General features: G+C 38.6%; 1 protein-coding gene across 3 annotated transcripts in view; it reads left to right on the top strand.

The window, feature by feature from the left end:
• The window catches only part of SPOCK2 (SPARC (osteonectin), cwcv and kazal like domains proteoglycan 2), a 171,364-nt gene that overhangs the window by 71,958 nt on the left and 80,807 nt on the right, over positions 1-18,599 (top strand). For 2 of the 3 annotated variants that reach the window (XM_040437163.1, XM_040437162.1), the window contains exon 2: positions 16,621-16,629. The exons of the other annotated variant lie outside the window; for it this stretch is intronic. In XM_040437163.1, the coding sequence (XP_040293097.1) occupies positions 16,621-16,629 (9 nt within the window). The remainder of the gene's footprint in view (positions 1-16,620; positions 16,630-18,599) is intronic. 3 annotated transcript variants of the gene reach the window in all.

Here is an 18,599-nt window from a genome sequence, read left to right as displayed (position 1 = left end):
CTCCTACACAGCATAGGGAGGAGTGATCGCTATGCCATCACTCGTCCCCATGCTGTATGGTGGTTTGCTGGCGGCATGTCGTTATTAGACACCATGATTTGCTGCCTGCAAACGATAATTTTTTAACATGTCAAAAGATTTGGATTGCCCGATGATTGAGTGTTTGCTTCTTTATTGGGGAATCAGCAGCAGTATTCCACTGCAAGATGATTGCTAATGAGCGTTCATATAAAAGCTCGTTAGCGATCATCTGCCGAAAAATCGGCAGCTGTAATACAGGCTTCAGTGTCCTGTGTGAAAAATGCTGGATTTTATGTTTTTTGTTTAAATACTGATATTGACATGGAAAATTAAAAAGAACATAAGCAAAAATTCTTTAAAAATATGTTTAAAACATATAAAAACATGTTTAAACTATGGGTAAATTTCTGATGACGCATCCCCTTTAAAGTAGACCTATCTTCTTAAGGTGGCCTCCAAGCATGTCCTCTCCACTCCTCTGGCTAATCTTGATGGACATATGGTCTTTTTTTTGTTTAGTTTTTTACTGTAATTAGTAGTAAACTGTAAAACAGGGCTGAACTGATCAAATGCTTCCTTTAGGTTTCGGCCACAGCTAAACTATGATTTTTTTTTTACTGGTGATGACATAACTAGTTATTGATGCTACAGGAAAAGAGTATGAACAGAACTACATTCTCAGAAATGAAAACTGTTGAACAGAAATTCAACACATTCTTCATTTGTTGCCTGACTGTAGGATATATAGCAACTCTCTGCACACCAAGAAAAGATTCTCCCAAGATGCCAACATTTAAGATGTTCACGGTTGTATAACTCTGCAGCTCTGAAATACCGCAGGAGTCTCTTGGAAATGAAAGCCATGGTAAATTGTTATTTTAAAAGTTGCTCTTTCTTCTTGTGTGATGGCATTTCTAAAAAGTCCTTCTAAACGTTAATTGGATCATCTACTCGGTTGGCATAATTTCTGCCTAATTATTAACTCTTCCTATTCCTATCATAGACATAATTAACCAAAGAACAGCTAAATGTCATGGTGCAGCAATGTACAAAGACTCTTCAGAGAATAGTATGGTAGAAACATGAGAAAATAAAGTTACAGATGTGAATCCAATTTTACGGGAAATCCAAATGCTTTGTTAAAAGAAAAGAAATAGCTTTTGAAGATCAGTGATTCTGAAAATTGACTTTTTGTGTTGAAAAATGACTCCCTAATCTTTGTAAGCCATGTAGATAATTTATTTCTAAGTTTTATATTCTGTCGCTTTAAAATAGAGAGGCCTATATCAATGTGGTGTTGATATCCTGTATGGAATTTACGTCAGATCTAGCCATGTGTAATTAGATGCGTTCCTTCTCACAGTCCTCGGTGAGCCATCTCCATGGTTACTTCATTTGCTGTATGCTAATGATGGAATCTGTGTACACTTTTATGCATTGCTTATACAGTACTATATGGTTTGTTTTCATTTTAATATCGTGTTGCAGGTTTTGTATTATTCCAAGTCTGTTTTGAATTAAAGCCTAACAGCCAAAGAAATTGAAAATTTAAGCTTGCAAAATCTACCCTCTCTCTTTTACTTTTATGTTACAGGCGAATAAAATCGAATATATAGGTGCTTTTTCATAATTTTAACTTCTAGATGTGTTAAAAATTAACTCACCATTTCTATGGTAGCAGGGAGGACTTTATAAATCATGCCATTCACAGCCTATTTTTTGGACGATATGAAAGTTTGGCAGCCACAAGGCATTATGGTTGTAACAGGTAACCACAGGATCCATTGCTAAACCTTAAATGACATCAAATAACTAACTGTACCTCACCTTTAACATGTGGCTGGGCCACATAGCAAATGCTGTACCTGCTACCTTGGCAGTTATGCCCATGGTAGAGTGGCATATTGTTTCTACTAGAAATATTGCAAAAAAAGATTCTGCATTGTTGAAGACATAAAAAGCAATCCCTATTAGAGGTTATTCCATCACAATGTCTTATGACCTATCAAAAATGGACTAGTCTGACTACTGGGACCCCACACTGTCCTATAAGCAGGGTTGTTATTGTCTATTTGCAATAGGAAAGGTGGAGGTCTGACCACTGTGACCCTGACTGATCCCATGAATAGAAGAAATGATCCTTCGTTCTTGTACTCACTGGCTAGTTCTGTGGAGTGGTCAGACTCCCAACTATCAGATATTCAAGAATATTAATGTGATTTAAATGATGATGGGAAAACCCATTTATATTCTGTTAAAATAGTTGTATGTAATAAAAAATGAATGGTAACATGTCTGTGACTTATGCCTCTTTTGTAAAGCAGTAAAACTAGGTTGTTCTTCAGGGTCAATTCTATCCATTTTTTCAAAATGTTATGTACATTCTAAAATGTTCATTGGATCCAAGGGCAAAGCAATGTTTGAATGAGGTTCCATGACCATATGCTGATAACGGTGGCCCCAGTGATCAGCTGTGCTCTACAGGGATGTGTGGCATAAGGTGTTCAATTTTCCTGCAGCACCACCGCAGGAGAAATAAAGCATTGCACAGCTCACTGTAAATTCAGTGGGCTATTTGTGTAATACAGTCTGCCAAAGCGAGAAAGACTCTTTGTAATCACTTTCTGCACTGTAAGCTAAAAGAGAGTCCTGAACAGGAGATCTCCTGTATTTAATTCAGAATTCCCTTGTACAGCATTTGAAATTGGTTTTCTTAACCAGGCAACCCAATGATAGTTTAAAATAGACATATTTAATTTTGCACTGTTACTGGATGTTTTCTTACTTAATATGTGACAACATAAACGCCTGATAAACAACTGCATCTGAGCCGACTCAGTGAATCTTCTCTGATTGCTTTGTTTGAATCATCCTAAAGGGAAATCTTATTGAATTTTCATGTCTCAATGGTCCATGAGAGTTGAATAGTTGAAGAGCTCTCATTCTGGGAATTACATACAAACATAGCTTTCCCATAAAGTCCCATTTGATTCTTCGGTAATATACATCACAAGGTAAATTGAAGTCATAACACACACTTAAAATGACACTAAAGCTGGTGCAGCGAGCCCCTGAGCAGCCAGTGGAGAAGATGGGAGTACTGGTGGTCCTGATGAGATGTATGACGGTGTACTCCCTCAGACCGCTGCAGTGAATAGGTGTGAAGGAAACAGGCAGACATAAGAGAACATCAAATGGCTTTCTTTACTAAGTGCAAAGGATAACTTGCTGTACATCCAGCAATATTAAGTCCAACGTGCAGTCTATGTCACCAGATGATGAGGTATGGTGGCTGGTTACATGACAATTGATGACACTAGCTGTCAAAAGTCTCTCTCTCCTCATTCCCCTTCACTACAGCTATAGATTGCTACCCTAGGCTGTAGGTGTCCACTTTGTATTGCAGGCTTTCAGGTTTGCCTATCTTGAACTGTGGTGATGGGTGTCATAACTCATTCTCCCTCACCTTACAGCAAAGTCTGTAAAGCTGAGGTAGCTTGTCACTCTGCTGTCTGAAATACCATAGCTTGATGGGTTACTAAAGCCCTTGGACCTTTCCGTCTGTCTGGAGCAGTGCTCGTAGACGAGCGATTACTGTTCCTAAGACCCCATGGAACAGTAGCCGGTGGAAGTGCTCCCTATCTCCTCACTAGCCTAGCTAGCTCTCCCTCCTAACAGGAAGTAGGAACAAACCACAAATATCAAGAGTGGTTAGCTCCATTACACCATCTGCTGGTGTAACAGTGCATGACATACCACGCTGCTGGATTTCAACTTGATCAATCCTTTTGCACTCTGGATATATCAGCTCAGCCAGAGGTCTGTGACAGTGGGTCTTCACATTCAGAACACAAACATGCTTGGCTGAAAGTTCATATGAAAACATAAAATCCTGCAGTTTTTGCACTGGCCACTAAGCCTAATAATAGCTGCCACTTCTTGGTTGGTACAGATTACTTTACTGCAGTTGCCTGCTTTTCTGTCATTCAGATTCTGACTGTAATGATATCACCTCTGTGTATAGATAAGATGGGATCAACCATTCACAATAGGTGATTGTCAGTGCTTATCTATTATTTCCTTGTACAATGACCTCTGCACAGGTCACACGCCATGCCTAGAAAACCCTACCATAGAAGTCAATGAGGTCCTCCAGACCATTGTGTCTATGGCCCACTAGGCTGCCATAAAGCAATTTTCTTTAACAAATATCCTTTTTCTAATCTCTTTTTCCCAATTGCACAATTTTTAATTCTATCTGGTGTTAACTTGCAGAAAAAAAATTGGTGAAACATTTCCTTTAAAGAGCTTGAAATTGGTTGGATACAGTCCTAGTGGATCTCAGAGTCTCATACATGACTTTTCAGGGTAATTGGGGCACTTTTAATTCAGGTTGAATTTATTCGAACTGAGTTCAATCTGCTGGTTCAGATCCAAAACAAATTTTGGGAAATTCGCTCATCTCTACTGTCTTTTAAAGAATTCTACACCATCTTATACATCTCCAGTAATATTTATTCAGCATTCAGTCTAATTTATATTTTCCAAGAAATATGTTTTATCAATATTTAGCAAACATGATCTGAAGAAATATCTAAATCTCCTTTTCTGGTGGATTGAGGATGGGGAACCCAGTTAACTAAATTATATAGTTTTTTCAGCCTGGAGTTATTGATCACCAACATCAGATCGGTGGGGATCTTACACTTGGCACCCCCACCCATCAGTTAATTTTGTCAGCTGCCACTGACAGAAACCAAATAGTGGACAGAAGCAGAAGGCTCCATCCACTGTATAGTGGCCGTGCCAGCATACTGCAGCTCAGCTCCTTAGACTACTTAGCGTTTTTGCTGGATCCGGCAGGGTTCAGCAAAAACGCTTCCGTTACTGATAATACAACCATCTGCATCCGTTATGCCGCGGTTTGCTCTCTGGTATGAGAACAGAACGGAATGCATTTTGGTGCACTCCGTTCAGTTTTGTCCCCATTGACAATGAATGGGAACAAAACGGAAGAGGTTTTTTTTCCGGTGTTGATATCTCAATACCGGAAAATGTTAACGCTAGTGTAAAAGTAGCTCCCTCTAGTGGCAACTATTAATATCCTGAGTTTTATAATGTATAATGTGGATGTGAGGTGAAAAAGATTTACTGCAAACATATCTTATGAAATGATTCTTCTCAGAATTGTGAATCTATTGTCTTTATAATAAAGATGACAAATTTATACATCTTGTTCATTGTTAGAAATAACATTTCATCTAGTACATGTTGAGAGAGGTTTATTATATGGGCTTTTATGTCTGGACTGTTTGTGCTGCATTTGTATTTGTATTGTAATTACAATTTTATAGAAGGTAAAGCATCTCTGGCATTTGCGTTGGAAAGCTAACAATATAATCCACCATGTTCCTATTCAGTTGCTGATTGAATAAACTCTTTCAGAATACACATGTAGCAGGCCTACATTCAATGTGAGCAAGTACTGTAATTGCAGGAGGGAATTTGAAAGAGCGCTATTCCATCTAATCCTTATCCTTTCATTACTTCACTGCTCAGTCTGTTGCATGCAGATTTAATTGGACATGTATCTGCCAACTGTTTAATCATCATGGTTTGGTCTTTTAAATGGGTCAGCCTATATTTTGTTGTTGCCACATATTTTAATGTGTCTTGGAACGCCTTATTTCTAGCTCGTTGCTTACCTGGAGCCAGGTTTAGTTAGATCCTGTCTGAGTGATGGAATTTATTTGGGTAGCTACTTGTACAGCAAGTAGGGTTTGTGAAGTCTTGGATGTATTCATGAATACTTACTCCTGTTTTTATGACTTAAAGGGGTATTCCACCTTTGGATCTCTTTTAAAGTAAACCCTGTAGAGTTTAATACCTAAGGAAAAAATCATGCTCATCTGCTCCCTGCTGCTCTAGTCCTGTGTCTTGGCCCCTGGCTTATTTACTTCCGATTTTGGTATGGCCTCATGCACACAACCGTTTTTCGGGTCCGCATCCGAGCCGCAATGGGGCCGCAAAAGATGCGGACAGCACTCCGTGTGCTGTCCGTATGCTTTACTCCGTTCCATGGCCCTGCAAAAAAAATATAGCATGTCCTATTCTTGTCCGTTTTGCAGACAAGAATAGGCATTTCTACAATGGGCCGCCTGTTCCGTTCCGCAAATTGCGGAAGGCACACGGGAGGCTTCCATTTTTTGTGGATCAGCGGTTTGCAGACTGCAAAAAACGGAACGGTATTGCATGAGTGGGTCCCATGCTGAGCGGCAGGCAATGGATAGCCTCAGTAATGATGTGTTCCCAAGCAGCATGGGGACAAATCACTGCCAATGCCAGTCATTGGCTGCAGCAGTGAACATGACCCTGTCTGAGTCAGGGAAGCAGATGAGCTTGATTCTGTCCTTAGGGAGCACACGCTTGGTTTTACTATAAAGGGGCCCCAATCCTGCAAAACCCTATTTAAGAGAGAGATCTTTTACAATATGAATAAAAAAGATGCTGATAGTTTCCAAATCTCTATAGTAGACTTGTTTTTTCTGTTACTGTTTTTGCTGTTTCCTAAGCGATTACAGTGCAGTTATTTAACAGTATTGTACATGCAGACTATTCAGCGGTCCTGTGTGTCTGCTGTCAGTGAATGTGACTACCTTGTTTACATGTAGCGGCTGAAAAATGAGCTAAATACAGCAGCGGCATACATTTCTCTACTGACAGATTGTTACAATGTATCGGTGCACATAAAGTTATGACTCTGAGCTCCAAGATCTTGATAAAAGCAAAGAATTCAAACACAGTATTGGACCTCATTTATCAAAACTATCTAAAATAAAAACTACGTTTATTACTCAAAGCAACCAAGCGGAGCTCAACTTTTACTCCATAAACTGCTCTGGTAAAATTGATGAAATAGATGAAAGCTGTGCTATGATTCGTTGATATAAGGGTGGAATGAATCGAGCTTTGGATTATAGATCTCAATTCTATTTGTTAAAAAAAAACTTCATTTGTAATGCTGTTTCAGTGTACAGCATTAAAATGTATGTGCTCTGTGTAGAAAAACTTCTCTGCCGAAGTTGCACGAGAATTCGGTAAATGACCGGTATTCCTATCTGCACATTTAAAAACATTTTAAACTTGAAATCCAAAGTCGGTTTTGGTCCCGATGTACCCGCCAGTACTGAAGCCGACTTTGGGCCTATTTTCATTTTTTCATTTTTTTTTTTTCCTCCCCATGTTTCAATAGCCATAACTTTTTTTATTTTTCCATTCACATAGCCCTATGAGGGCTTATTTTTTGCAGGACAACGTGCATTTTTAAATACCATGTCTTGTATTGAAAACAGGAAATAAAATTTTGCAGGGTAAAATTGAAAACAAAAACACAATTCCGCTAAGGTTTCTGGGGTTTTGTCATAACAGCGTTTGCTGTGCACTACAAATGACACAATGTTGTTATTCTGTGTTATGATACCAAATTTGAATAGTTTTTATTTTGTTTAATTACTTTAAAAAAAACTTTGGAAAAAAAAAATCAACATTTTCTTTGCATCGCCATATTCAGACAGCCATAACTTGTTTATATTTCGGACTACAGAGCTATATGAGGGCTTTTTTTGCATAACAAATTATAGCTTTTATTGGTACCAGTTTTGTGGTATTTATCACTTTTTGATCACTGTTATTCAATTTTGTTTTTCACCGCACAGGAATTAAAAAAAATTTTTTTAATAGTTCAGACATTTTCAGAAGCGGCAATGCTTAATATGTTTATTATTTTTTTATTTCTTATATATTTTTATTTAAACTTTTTTTTTCTTTTTTTTACTTTTTATTTATTAACTATAAGCTCCCTTTTCATCTCATGTCCTATTCACCCTAATAGAGATCTATTAGGGTGAATAGTATTTTTACACTGTCCCTGCTGCACTGTGCCTTGTGGAGGTAGCCAATTTGAGCCCCGCAATTTCATTGTGGGGGCTCCAAACCGAAGGTAGTCGTATCCCTCCTACAGATGCCATGATCAGGGTTGATTGCGGCATCTGAAGGGCCAAATGATGGGGTTCAGCGGGATCGCCATTCCCCTTCATTACGGCCGGGTTCTGGCTGTCGGATACATGTACAGCATTATTTGTTAAGGGGTTAAAGGGCTTTTTTTTATTATTATTGTTCTATCCTTAGGATAGGTCATCAATATCTAATTGACAGGAGTCCGACTCCCAGCACTTCCACTGTTCAGCTATTTGAGTAGGCTGCAGTGCTCCAGTAAGTGTTGTGGCCTCTTCCTAGGCCTGTGATATCACGTTTATCAGTCACATGGCCAAGGTGCAGCTCAGTCCCATTTAAGTGAATAGGCCTGGGCTGCAATGCCAAGCACAATCGGTGTCTATTGTACAGTGCCGTGCTTGGTATGCTGTAAGGAAGATGCAGCACATAATATAGAGCTTCACTGTGCTGATGCAGGCAGAGACCGGAGTTTACATAGGGCTCTTGCTCTGTGCTCTGCATTCTCACACAGGCCATCCTGCAGTGTCAGGAGGACGGATTCCATATCCAGGAATCTGACAGCAGCCATTTTAACTCCTCCACTGATTATCCCCTAGACAAATTGAGCCATTATAAATAATAAAAGGCATTCTAGAGTTTATTTATAATAAGATGTATTTTCATTTTTATCTTTCCTGGAGAACACCTATTGTAATATTTATTTGTAATTCCCTGTGGTTAATCTTTATACCTGGAATCAAATCTGGATTTTTCTTCTAGCCTATGAAAATTGATTGTTAAATCTTCTTCTTTCTTTTATTCACTATAATATATGAAAATGATTGCTATACATTACTGCTCAGTCTCCACTTCCTAAGAAAATACAAGTGATGGTATAGAACATGATAACATATTCCAGTTTCTTTGCAGATATTATCATTTGAACGCAGCTCTGGTAAATAAATGTATTGGCCCCTTGTCATTTGCACTGTGCAAACACTTCCCAGAGTCCCTTGAGGCAGCGAAGCATTGTTCCCGGCAACGACTCCTGCTGGGCTTCTGTAGGTCATTAATGTCTTTCTGCCTCTATCTCGTCTACCAGAAGGACATGCTAGATAGAATACTGTCCTTTACTGTCAGAATATTCCTTGTGGCATTTTCCATTTTTGTAGGCACAGTTATTTTATGTGTATGTTTCTTCCTCTTCACCTCTGTAATAGCCACTTGCACAATTTTCATCCTCTATAATATTTGCTCAGCTGTTCAAGCAAAGATTTAAATTAGTTTTGTGAACTGCTGTCAATGACACATAGGAGTAAAATGTGAAGCAAATAAAAAAAAATAATTGCATATTTCTAATTTTATTGAGTGAGACTTCATTACTCTCTGTGTGTCTATTGGTGCATGCCGGGAGTGCGCTTGCGTTTTGCTGTTATGGAGTAAGAGTAATTAGGGTTTGCTACAAGGCAGACAGGTATAAATTAAATCCATTAGAACTCTCTAACATTGCTACATCATGTTACGGTAATTTTTATTGATAGAGGTACAGCATGGTGTATTTCAATCATATACTTTCTTAAAGAAATTAGTAAGTCAATAGTATATATTTTTGCAAGTTTTCAATAAAATGGGGTTTCTGGAAAAAAAGAAGGCCATCGATATCAGATCGATGGGGGTCCAATTCCTGTCACCGCCACATTCAGCTGTTTGAAACGGTCATGGCACCTGGACAAGCCCCAAGGCCTCTTCATTACCAGAAGCAGTGCCATACACTATGTAGCATATGTGCATAGTATTACACCTACAGTACTTCTAATCCATTCACTTCAATGGAAGCTGTGCTCCTTCCACTACACACAATGGATGGAGCTGTAGTTCCTTAGCTGGAGTTACTGCAGAACAGCTGATTGGCAGGTGGCAGGGTGTCGGACTCCTGCCTATCATATATTGATGACTGATCCTGACAATAAATGCCACTAATAAAGTAAGAGTTTCATAAATGCCCATTGCTTAGTTGAATAAAAACACCTGGATGGCCACCTAAACTTTTTTGAATAATATTCCATGGACAGAGGAGGAACTCTTTGGAGAACGTATGCCCCACTTTGGAAAGCACCTGAATTACCACAATATTGACTGGGGGTGAGGGAACTGGATTGCTGCTATCAGCTGCAATAGGCATATTGTTAATGTGTAGGTAACAGTTAAAGGGGTTGTCTGAGTCTAAGATTTTTTTTTACAGAGGGTAAAAAAAAACCTCAGCTCAGAGTGTCCCAGTTCTAGCTCTACATCTCCTGCCCCTTCCCTACATGGAAGACATAATGTTGACACATGTGAACACTGCAGCAAATTACTGACCTCAGTGGTGCACTACAGTGGTCACGTGTTGTCAACATAATTTCTATAGCCAAGTAAACAAAGCTCTGCTGGAAGAACTGAAGCAGTGGCACTGGATCTACTTGGCATTGTAAGTAATGCTACATTCATTATTATAACCCACTCCCTAGCATTGTTTTTTTTTGCTGAAACTGGACAACCTCTTTAAAGAAAGTGATGCATGGCATATAATTCAGTCATCGTGCTACTTAAATTTTTTGGCCTGTCTTAGAAAGAGAAGAACTGTTTCACTCCATGGAAAGGACCACAGCTGATATAAATCTCCTCCTCTATTAGAATATAGTGCTATATATTCGTTTTTAGAATATTCGTCATTTTTTCCATCTGAACACATGATTCCTCCCTGCTTCTTGCTTGTGGGCCAATGAGTTATTGGCCCAAAAGCAATTTAAGCAGGGAGGAATCATGACTTCAGATGGAAAAAAAATGAAGAATATTCTAAAAAACAAATATATAGCACTACAGGGAGTGCAGAATTATTAGGCAAGTTGTATTTTTGAGGATTAATTTTATTATTGAACAACAACTATGTTCTCAATGAACCCAAAAAACTCATTAATATCAAAGCTGAATATTTTTGGAAGTAGTTTTTAGTTTGTTTTTAGTTTTAGCTATTTTAGGGGGATATCTGTGTGTGCAGGTGACTATTACTGTGCATAATTATTAGGCAACTTAACAAAAAACAAATATATACCCATTTCAATTATTTATTTTTACCAGTGAAACCAATATAACATCTCAACATTCACAAATATACATTTCTGACATTCAAAAACAAAACAAAAACAAATCAGTGACCAATATAGCCACCTTTCTTTGCAAGGACACTCAAAAGCCTGCCATCCATGGATTCTGTCAGTGTTTTGATCTGTTCACCATCAACATTGCGTGCAGCAGCAACCACAGCCTCCCAGACACTGTTCAGAGAGGTGTACTGTTTTCCCTCCTTGTAAATCTCACATTTGATGATGGACCACAGGTTCTCAATGGGGTTCAGATCAGGTGAACAAGGAGGCCATGTCATTAGATTTTCTTCTTTTATACCCTTTCTTGCCAGCCACGCTGTGGAGTACTTGGACACGTGTGATGGAGCATTGTCCTGCATGAAAATCATGTTTTTCTTGAAGGATGCAGACTTCTTCCTGTACCACTGCTTGAAGAAGGTGTCTTCCAGAAAATGGCAGTAGGACTGGGAGTTGAGCTTGACTCCATCCTCAACCCAAAAAGGCCCCACAAGCTCATCTTTGATGATACCAGCCCAAACCAGTACTCCACCTCCACCTTGCTGGCGTCTGAGTCGGACTGGAGTTCTCTGCCCTTTACCAATCCAGCCAAGGGCCCATCCATCTGGCCCAAGACTCACTCTCATTTCATCAGTCCATAAAACCTTAGAAAAATCAGTCTTGAGATATTTCTTGGCCCAGTCTTGACGTTTCAGCTTGTGTGTCTTGTTCAGTGGTGGTCGTCTTTCAGCCTTTCTTACCTTGGCCATGTCTCTGAGTATTGCACACCTTGTGCTTTTGGGCACTCCAGTGATGTTGCAGCTCTGAAATATGGCCAAACTGGTGGCAAGTGGCATCTTGGCAGCTGCACGCTTGACTTTTCTCAGTTCATGGGCAGTTATTTTGCGCCTTGGTTTTTCCATACGCTTCTTGCGACCCTGTTGACTATTTTGAATGAAACGCTTGATTGTTCGATGATCACGCTTCAGAAGCTTTGCAATTTTAAGAGTGCTGCATCCCTCTGCAAGATATCTCACTATTTTTGACTTTTCTGAGCCTGTTAAGTCCTTCTTTTGACCCATTTTGCCAAAGGAAAGGAAGTTGCCTAATAATTATGCACACCTAATATAGGGTGTTGATGTCATTAGACCACACCCCTTCTCATTACAGAGATGCACATCACCTAATATGCTTAATTGGTAGTAGGCTTTCGAGCCTATACAGCTTGGAGTAAGACAACATGCATAAAGAGGATGATGTGGTCAAAATACTCATTTGCCTAATAATTCTGCACGCAGTGTATATTCAATATAGTGGTATATATTTGTAATGACGAATATTCGTCATTTTTTTCCATCTGAAGTGAACACATGATTCCTTCCTGCTTCTTGCTTGTGGGCCAATGATGTCATTGGCCCACAAGCAAGAAGCAGAGGGAGGAATCATGTGTTCAGATTGAAAAAAATTACAAATATTCGTCATTACAAAATTACAAATATATAGCACTATATTCTAAATATTCGCGAATTCTCGGTGACGATATTCAAGATTAAAATTCGCTATTCGAATATTCGCGCTCAACACTGTATGAAAATACAGGAGATGGTCCATGGTTAATAATTTCTATTTTCTAAATTCGTTCTTACCCTTACCTAGCCTGCCGAATGTATGCCAGCCACATGTAAGGGACAGACTACAAAGGGTTTGTTTGTAGTCTGTTACCATGGAGACACACAGGTATAATTAGAAGCCGTAGACATGGAATAGTAGGAAATTTTATGTCAGGACTGTTTAGTAAGATGCTTCTTTTTATTTTATTTGCTTTGGAACAATATTCTGGAATAGTTGCAGGAAAATCAAGCTAATGTTGCTAATTTACCTTTATGAACCTACATAGAGGTTTGGGTCAAAAAATGGGATCCTTTTGTTTAAGTGATCAACAATGGTTCAGTTGAACAAAGTAAACCTATCGGCCATGCTTCTGTTTATACTATTACATTATTTGGTGTTCTTCCAGAACATTGTAAAGGTGACTATACCCATTAGATGTAGGTTGTCCGAGACCCCTGATATTGGGGGATTAGCCTCCTGTTTGTTGTGTATGGGGTGTCCCAACTCTTCAACATGCCCAAACCTTCATTCCTACAGGAGATAAGCTATTGCTTGAGGAGTTTGGAAGTTAACAGGCTGAACTGGATGGACGAATGTCTTTTTTCAGCCTTACAAACTATGTTACTATGTTATTCCCCTCAACTCATTGAAAATACATGCACACTTAGCCAAGCCACACACACGTACAAGTCTATGGCTGAGGTGGGAGGAGTAGCTGTCAGAAGAACTAGTGTACAGTCAATATCTATCTATGGTGTATAAATATAGAGGCTTTCCAACTTGTGTCAGAATCATCAGGACCTCGTGGAGATTGTTGTTTGTAACCCTCCATTTGCTCTTCTACCAATCCACTCATGAAAAATTTAAATACCTACAGCCTTGGTAAAAATCAGTTTCGGAGACCACTGGGATCATGTTTGGGAGTTAAGGGTGTATAACACAAAACATATGACACCCATACCAAGACATGGGGTAGTGTGGTTTGCCGAATGTCATAGTTGCCTAAGAGTGGAAATTCAAATCAGAAAAAAATAAAAAAACTTTTTAGCTGTATTTAGGATAATGATGAATGGAAGACTTTCTGTTATTACATTCATTACACATTGATGTTTATGCTGATTACTATGTTGTGTAGTCATAAGCCTGCCTGAGCTACTTCCTCTTTTATGTATTTAGGAAAATTCTGCATTTCCCATTAGTATACTACAGTACCATCTGCTTGGAAAGCAAGAAAGATATGTTGTAGTATTAAATAGGAAAACAGTAAACTATCAGGTTATTTCCCTCCAATGTACTTTCGCAGATTATCCCATAATAGCTCCTGTGCATATCGTTTCATAAATCAGGACAATTTCTGTGCATCACAAGTTTTTAATTACATCTGCCTGGGTGAGAGCAGACTCTTTAGCTGAAGAGTCAAAGTTCCCCCTCGTTTTCTGCCACCATCAGAATTGAAGCAAAGCCATTGGTGTGATCTGTGCTTCTGCAGAGCATCTGGACACAATGTGGGAAATGTCGATAAGGGCTTAATGCATCAACTTGAATAACCACAGGCATTTTGTATGCAGAGCAGTAGAATACGAAGCTGTGGTCACAATTTGCAGACCAAAAAAAAAAAAAAGTCAATACTGTATAAAATTAACATATTCCCAATTCACAATGTGAAAAGCAAGGAATATTAACTCATCTGAATGCTAATATTGTAATAGGTGGCACGGGGACCACCTGTGTCTGTGCAGGATCTTTATTTGTCTCATTGAAATCACTTGGCTGGATGCCTCAAGGCATTGGAAGGTTCCATGTTTTAAAGGCAAAAACAAACTATAAGTTCACATCGGCATTGTTCAGGTCTCGTTGCAGCTTCTGATTAAAAGACTAGAGAAAAAAAGTCCTGCATGCAGAACTTCTTTCTCTGCTTAAATTCCGGAAACCAAATGGAACTCATTATATTCAGTGGGTTCTGTTTGGCACTGTTTGAGACAGCCGTGTGCCAAATCTCATACTACTGGTATTTTCATAGTTCTACTCTTGAATCGCGGTAATTTAAATGCTGTCTTGGTTTAAAGGGGTTATACCATGAGTAATGTAAAAATGAAAATCAGACATCATATAGTACATGACTGTCTATAACAAACTTAGAACCAGCCCTGTACCTCACATGGATTCAGAGATTTCCACATTGATTGCTGCAATTGCTCTGTTTGACTTATTTCAAGCTGGCAGCTCAGCGGACATGTCCTTTCTGCTTCATTTGGTGGCAGTTGATGGATGGAACTGAGCATGTGAGTCAACCACAGTAAGCTGGACAGAGAATTTAGAAAAAGGGCAAACAGCAGGTGGCGCTGTACAGGTAGATTTCAGTGAATAACTTAGTGGCTATACTCAATTTTTTATTACATGCAAATACAAAAGTATTCAGGTGCTGATTTGAAAAACTTAGAATATTTTTTGTGGGAAAACCCCTTTAAGGAAATTTGTGTCTAAATATTGGGCCACATTTATCACAGTATTTGTGCCAGTTCAGACATAACCCTACACCGATTGTTGTAAATTTTTCATAGTCTATTACTTTTAACACAGAAAATGGTATACTTTTTGTTCTAAATCTATGTCCACTCATAAAAGGCATTTTCTGATTTTGAAGTAGTCGAAAAAAATGGGCCAAATTTATTAAGAGGGCTTTCAATAAATGTAGTGTAATGGTAAAAGTAAAATTCTTTTGAAGCTTGGTGTATGAAATGCCAGTCTTAATAAATGTGGGCCATGAAGTGCTCTAGATGGTGGACTTTGTGGTTGGTCATGCCCAGGAAAGAAAGGGGAGCCTGATAATTAGTAAACAACATCAATAGTGTACAATGCTTTGTCTCTTAGATTTGTTAGTAGCGCCTGTCATATACGTGTAACATGAGATCTTCCGAAAGTTCTTACCAAGCGGCATCTCTGAGGAGCTGCATTCATAACATAGTCCAGTGATGGGGAACGGACAATGATTGCTCCTGATCATTGAATATATGCTGCCGATCACCTGATAAACAAGCAAATGTTCATTTGTTGGGGGATAACATTTTTTATGTGGCACTAAAAATCAATATGTGTCCCCTGTTTACACAGGACAGTGTGCTGCAGAAAAATGAAAACTGTATGCAGATGACCAATCATATTAACGATTGTTAGTCCCCATACTCTCGAGGATTGCCACATGTAAACGTCACTTAAAGAGCGCTTATCAAAATGCTGTATCGTCAGCCGGCCCTTGTTAACAGGCAGAAATCTTACCTTGTAAAACAACCTGTAGGGCATGATTTATATAGCATGTGATCAACAACTTAAAGGTGTTTTCCATTCTCCTGATATTGATGACCTATCCTCAGGATAGGTCATTAATATCTGATTGTTGATGGTCTGACAACCTGCACCTCCACTGATCAGCTGCTCGGAGCTGAAAACACAACTCTATCCAAGTGTAGAAGCTGTGCTGGGTTACTGAAGTGAATGGGATCTGAGCTGCAGTAACCCAGTACGGCCACTACAACTTTGAAGGGAGCTGTACTTCCAACTCCATTCAAAAGCTAGTTCCTGCATCGGAGGCTGCAGGGAAAACCTAATCAAGGGGGTCCAGAGTGTTGAGACCCCAATGATCAGATATTGATGACCTATCCTGAGAATAGGTCATCAATACACAGGAGCCTGGAACACCCCTTTAAGAAATAATTAATTTACTAATTAGTTACTTAGTAAACTTTATTAGTCTGCATGATAATGCCCTCTATGGGTTAAGATAGGGCAGTGAATTTATAATACTGTATTCACCCTTTCATATAACAACCTAACACCGATTTTTTTCTTTCTTTTATGCTTCTGTACTATCTGCATGAAGGAGGTGGAGGTTAGTACTAATTGTGAATTGTTTGTCATTTTTTTTTATTAAGCTTCCTTCTTAATTTTGTATCTTTACTTTTAAAGCTTTTTATTGATAAATTGAACTCCTAAGGCTGTGGTTTTATGTTTGCTGTAATAGATCTATAATTCTTTGTTAGTAGTTATAGGATATATTTGTACCTAGCAAACTCACATGGAATACCTAAATAAGAAATGCAATATGGTTGAATACGATACTGTTAGAGGGAATAAACCTAACACCTGAATGAATGGTTCATAATCTGGGTTTCTTGAAGATTTGAACCCTGCATGCGTAGAGAAATACATCATTTACTATTTTTTGCTGTTCCAAATTATCAGTGATGATCCTATGACCTCCATTGTGTTGGGCAGCATTGCAGGAGATTGATGACTTTTTTATGTTAGCTGTAATGACTTTAATTTGCTAGAAACTGGATAACCTCTTGAATGTGTTAAAATATTCACTATTATATGTCATGCCTATGTGATCGTGCATTTATTTGTCCCATTACATGACTACGGCGCTGTCTGTTCAGCACCACACGGTCACTGCCTGAATACATCCAATATTATGTGCCGTATATTTGCGCTGTGGATGAATGTTTTTTATCAGCAGCAATGAATATGGTAATTTATCAATATACCTAGTATTGTCTTCACTGCAGTTTAATATTTCATATAGAAAGTGAGATAATCTGCTTGAAATTCAAATGAGATTAAATGTCATAACCAAAGGTTGCATTTTATTGTAATATTACACTGTGCTGTTTGCTGATTTTTATCCATGTATTTCTAATCGCATGCATTGTGCATTCACCTTTTGAAAGCAATTCTTGGGATTTTCACTTTGATGCATTGATTGAAGACATTATTCACATAGTTTATGTTACATTTACAGGTTTATTATTATGCCCAATCCTTAGGATAGGCCTTCAATACCAGATTGTTGGCAGCCCCACCAATCAGCTGTATGAGGGGACCAGATGAGCAATCCTACATCTTCACTGTTCACAGTGCCATACATTTTATAGTGGCTGTTTGTGGTACTGCAGCATACTGCACCTGTTTGTGAATGGGGCACAGCTGTGTCTAGTACCACACATCAGGGGTGCCAACCGCCCAGAAATTTCTGAACAGTCCGTTCAAAATTTGTGACTTTTTTCCTGTGTCCATGAAAAAAAATAGACATGCCTCAGATTTTTGGGGGATTGGTGGTACTTGACTAGATTATTTTAGTGGTAATTATCATTGTACAGCTCACAGTAAATACTGCTAATAGTTTCTTATCAGTATTATTTACAATCTTTAACATGCATTATGGTTTTCCAATTTGTTTGTAAAAATATTGACTGTCCATAATTTTGGGATACAGTAAGTTGTCAATAAAAAAGAGAAATTCTGGTTGGCAACCCTGCCACTACAGAATTTACACCACTGTGGCTGATAATGAATAGTTCACGATGCTCACCCGAGTGTTTTGGCCCCTTTAAAAAGGGCCACAGGGTTCTAAGAATAGACCATCAACATTAAAGTCCCTAACAACTCCTTTAAACTCATAGAATGGATACAAGTATCTTTATACTACACAATACTTTTGGTTACATCATTGAGATTTTAGAGATTTTTTTCACAGGCCTTCCCACATCAATGTAGGTTCCTAGGTCATTGAATTCAGTATAGCTGGGGTTATTGGTGGAAGCCCTCTAAGTCCCCAAATTGATGGAGGCCCCAGAGCATTTACCCTTTGTAAATGACCTAAAATATATCCCTGTGTACGAGAGATTTTTTGTCTAGGAACAGTTTTTAGTCATTTAGTTGCTATTTTTAGTGAAATGCTCCAAAATCACCTTTGCTTGAAATGGATTTGTTTTTGGACAACAGCCACAAGAAGTTTAGAAGTCACCCTCTGTGATTAACAGCATCAGCATTTGTATTTGGAAACCACTTTAGTAATGG

This window comes from Bufo bufo, chromosome 6 (assembly GCF_905171765.1).
Source record: "Bufo bufo chromosome 6, aBufBuf1.1, whole genome shotgun sequence".
NCBI classification, from domain to species: Eukaryota; Metazoa; Chordata; class Amphibia; order Anura; family Bufonidae; genus Bufo; species Bufo bufo.
This window is presented reverse-complemented; position numbering and strand designations above follow the sequence as displayed.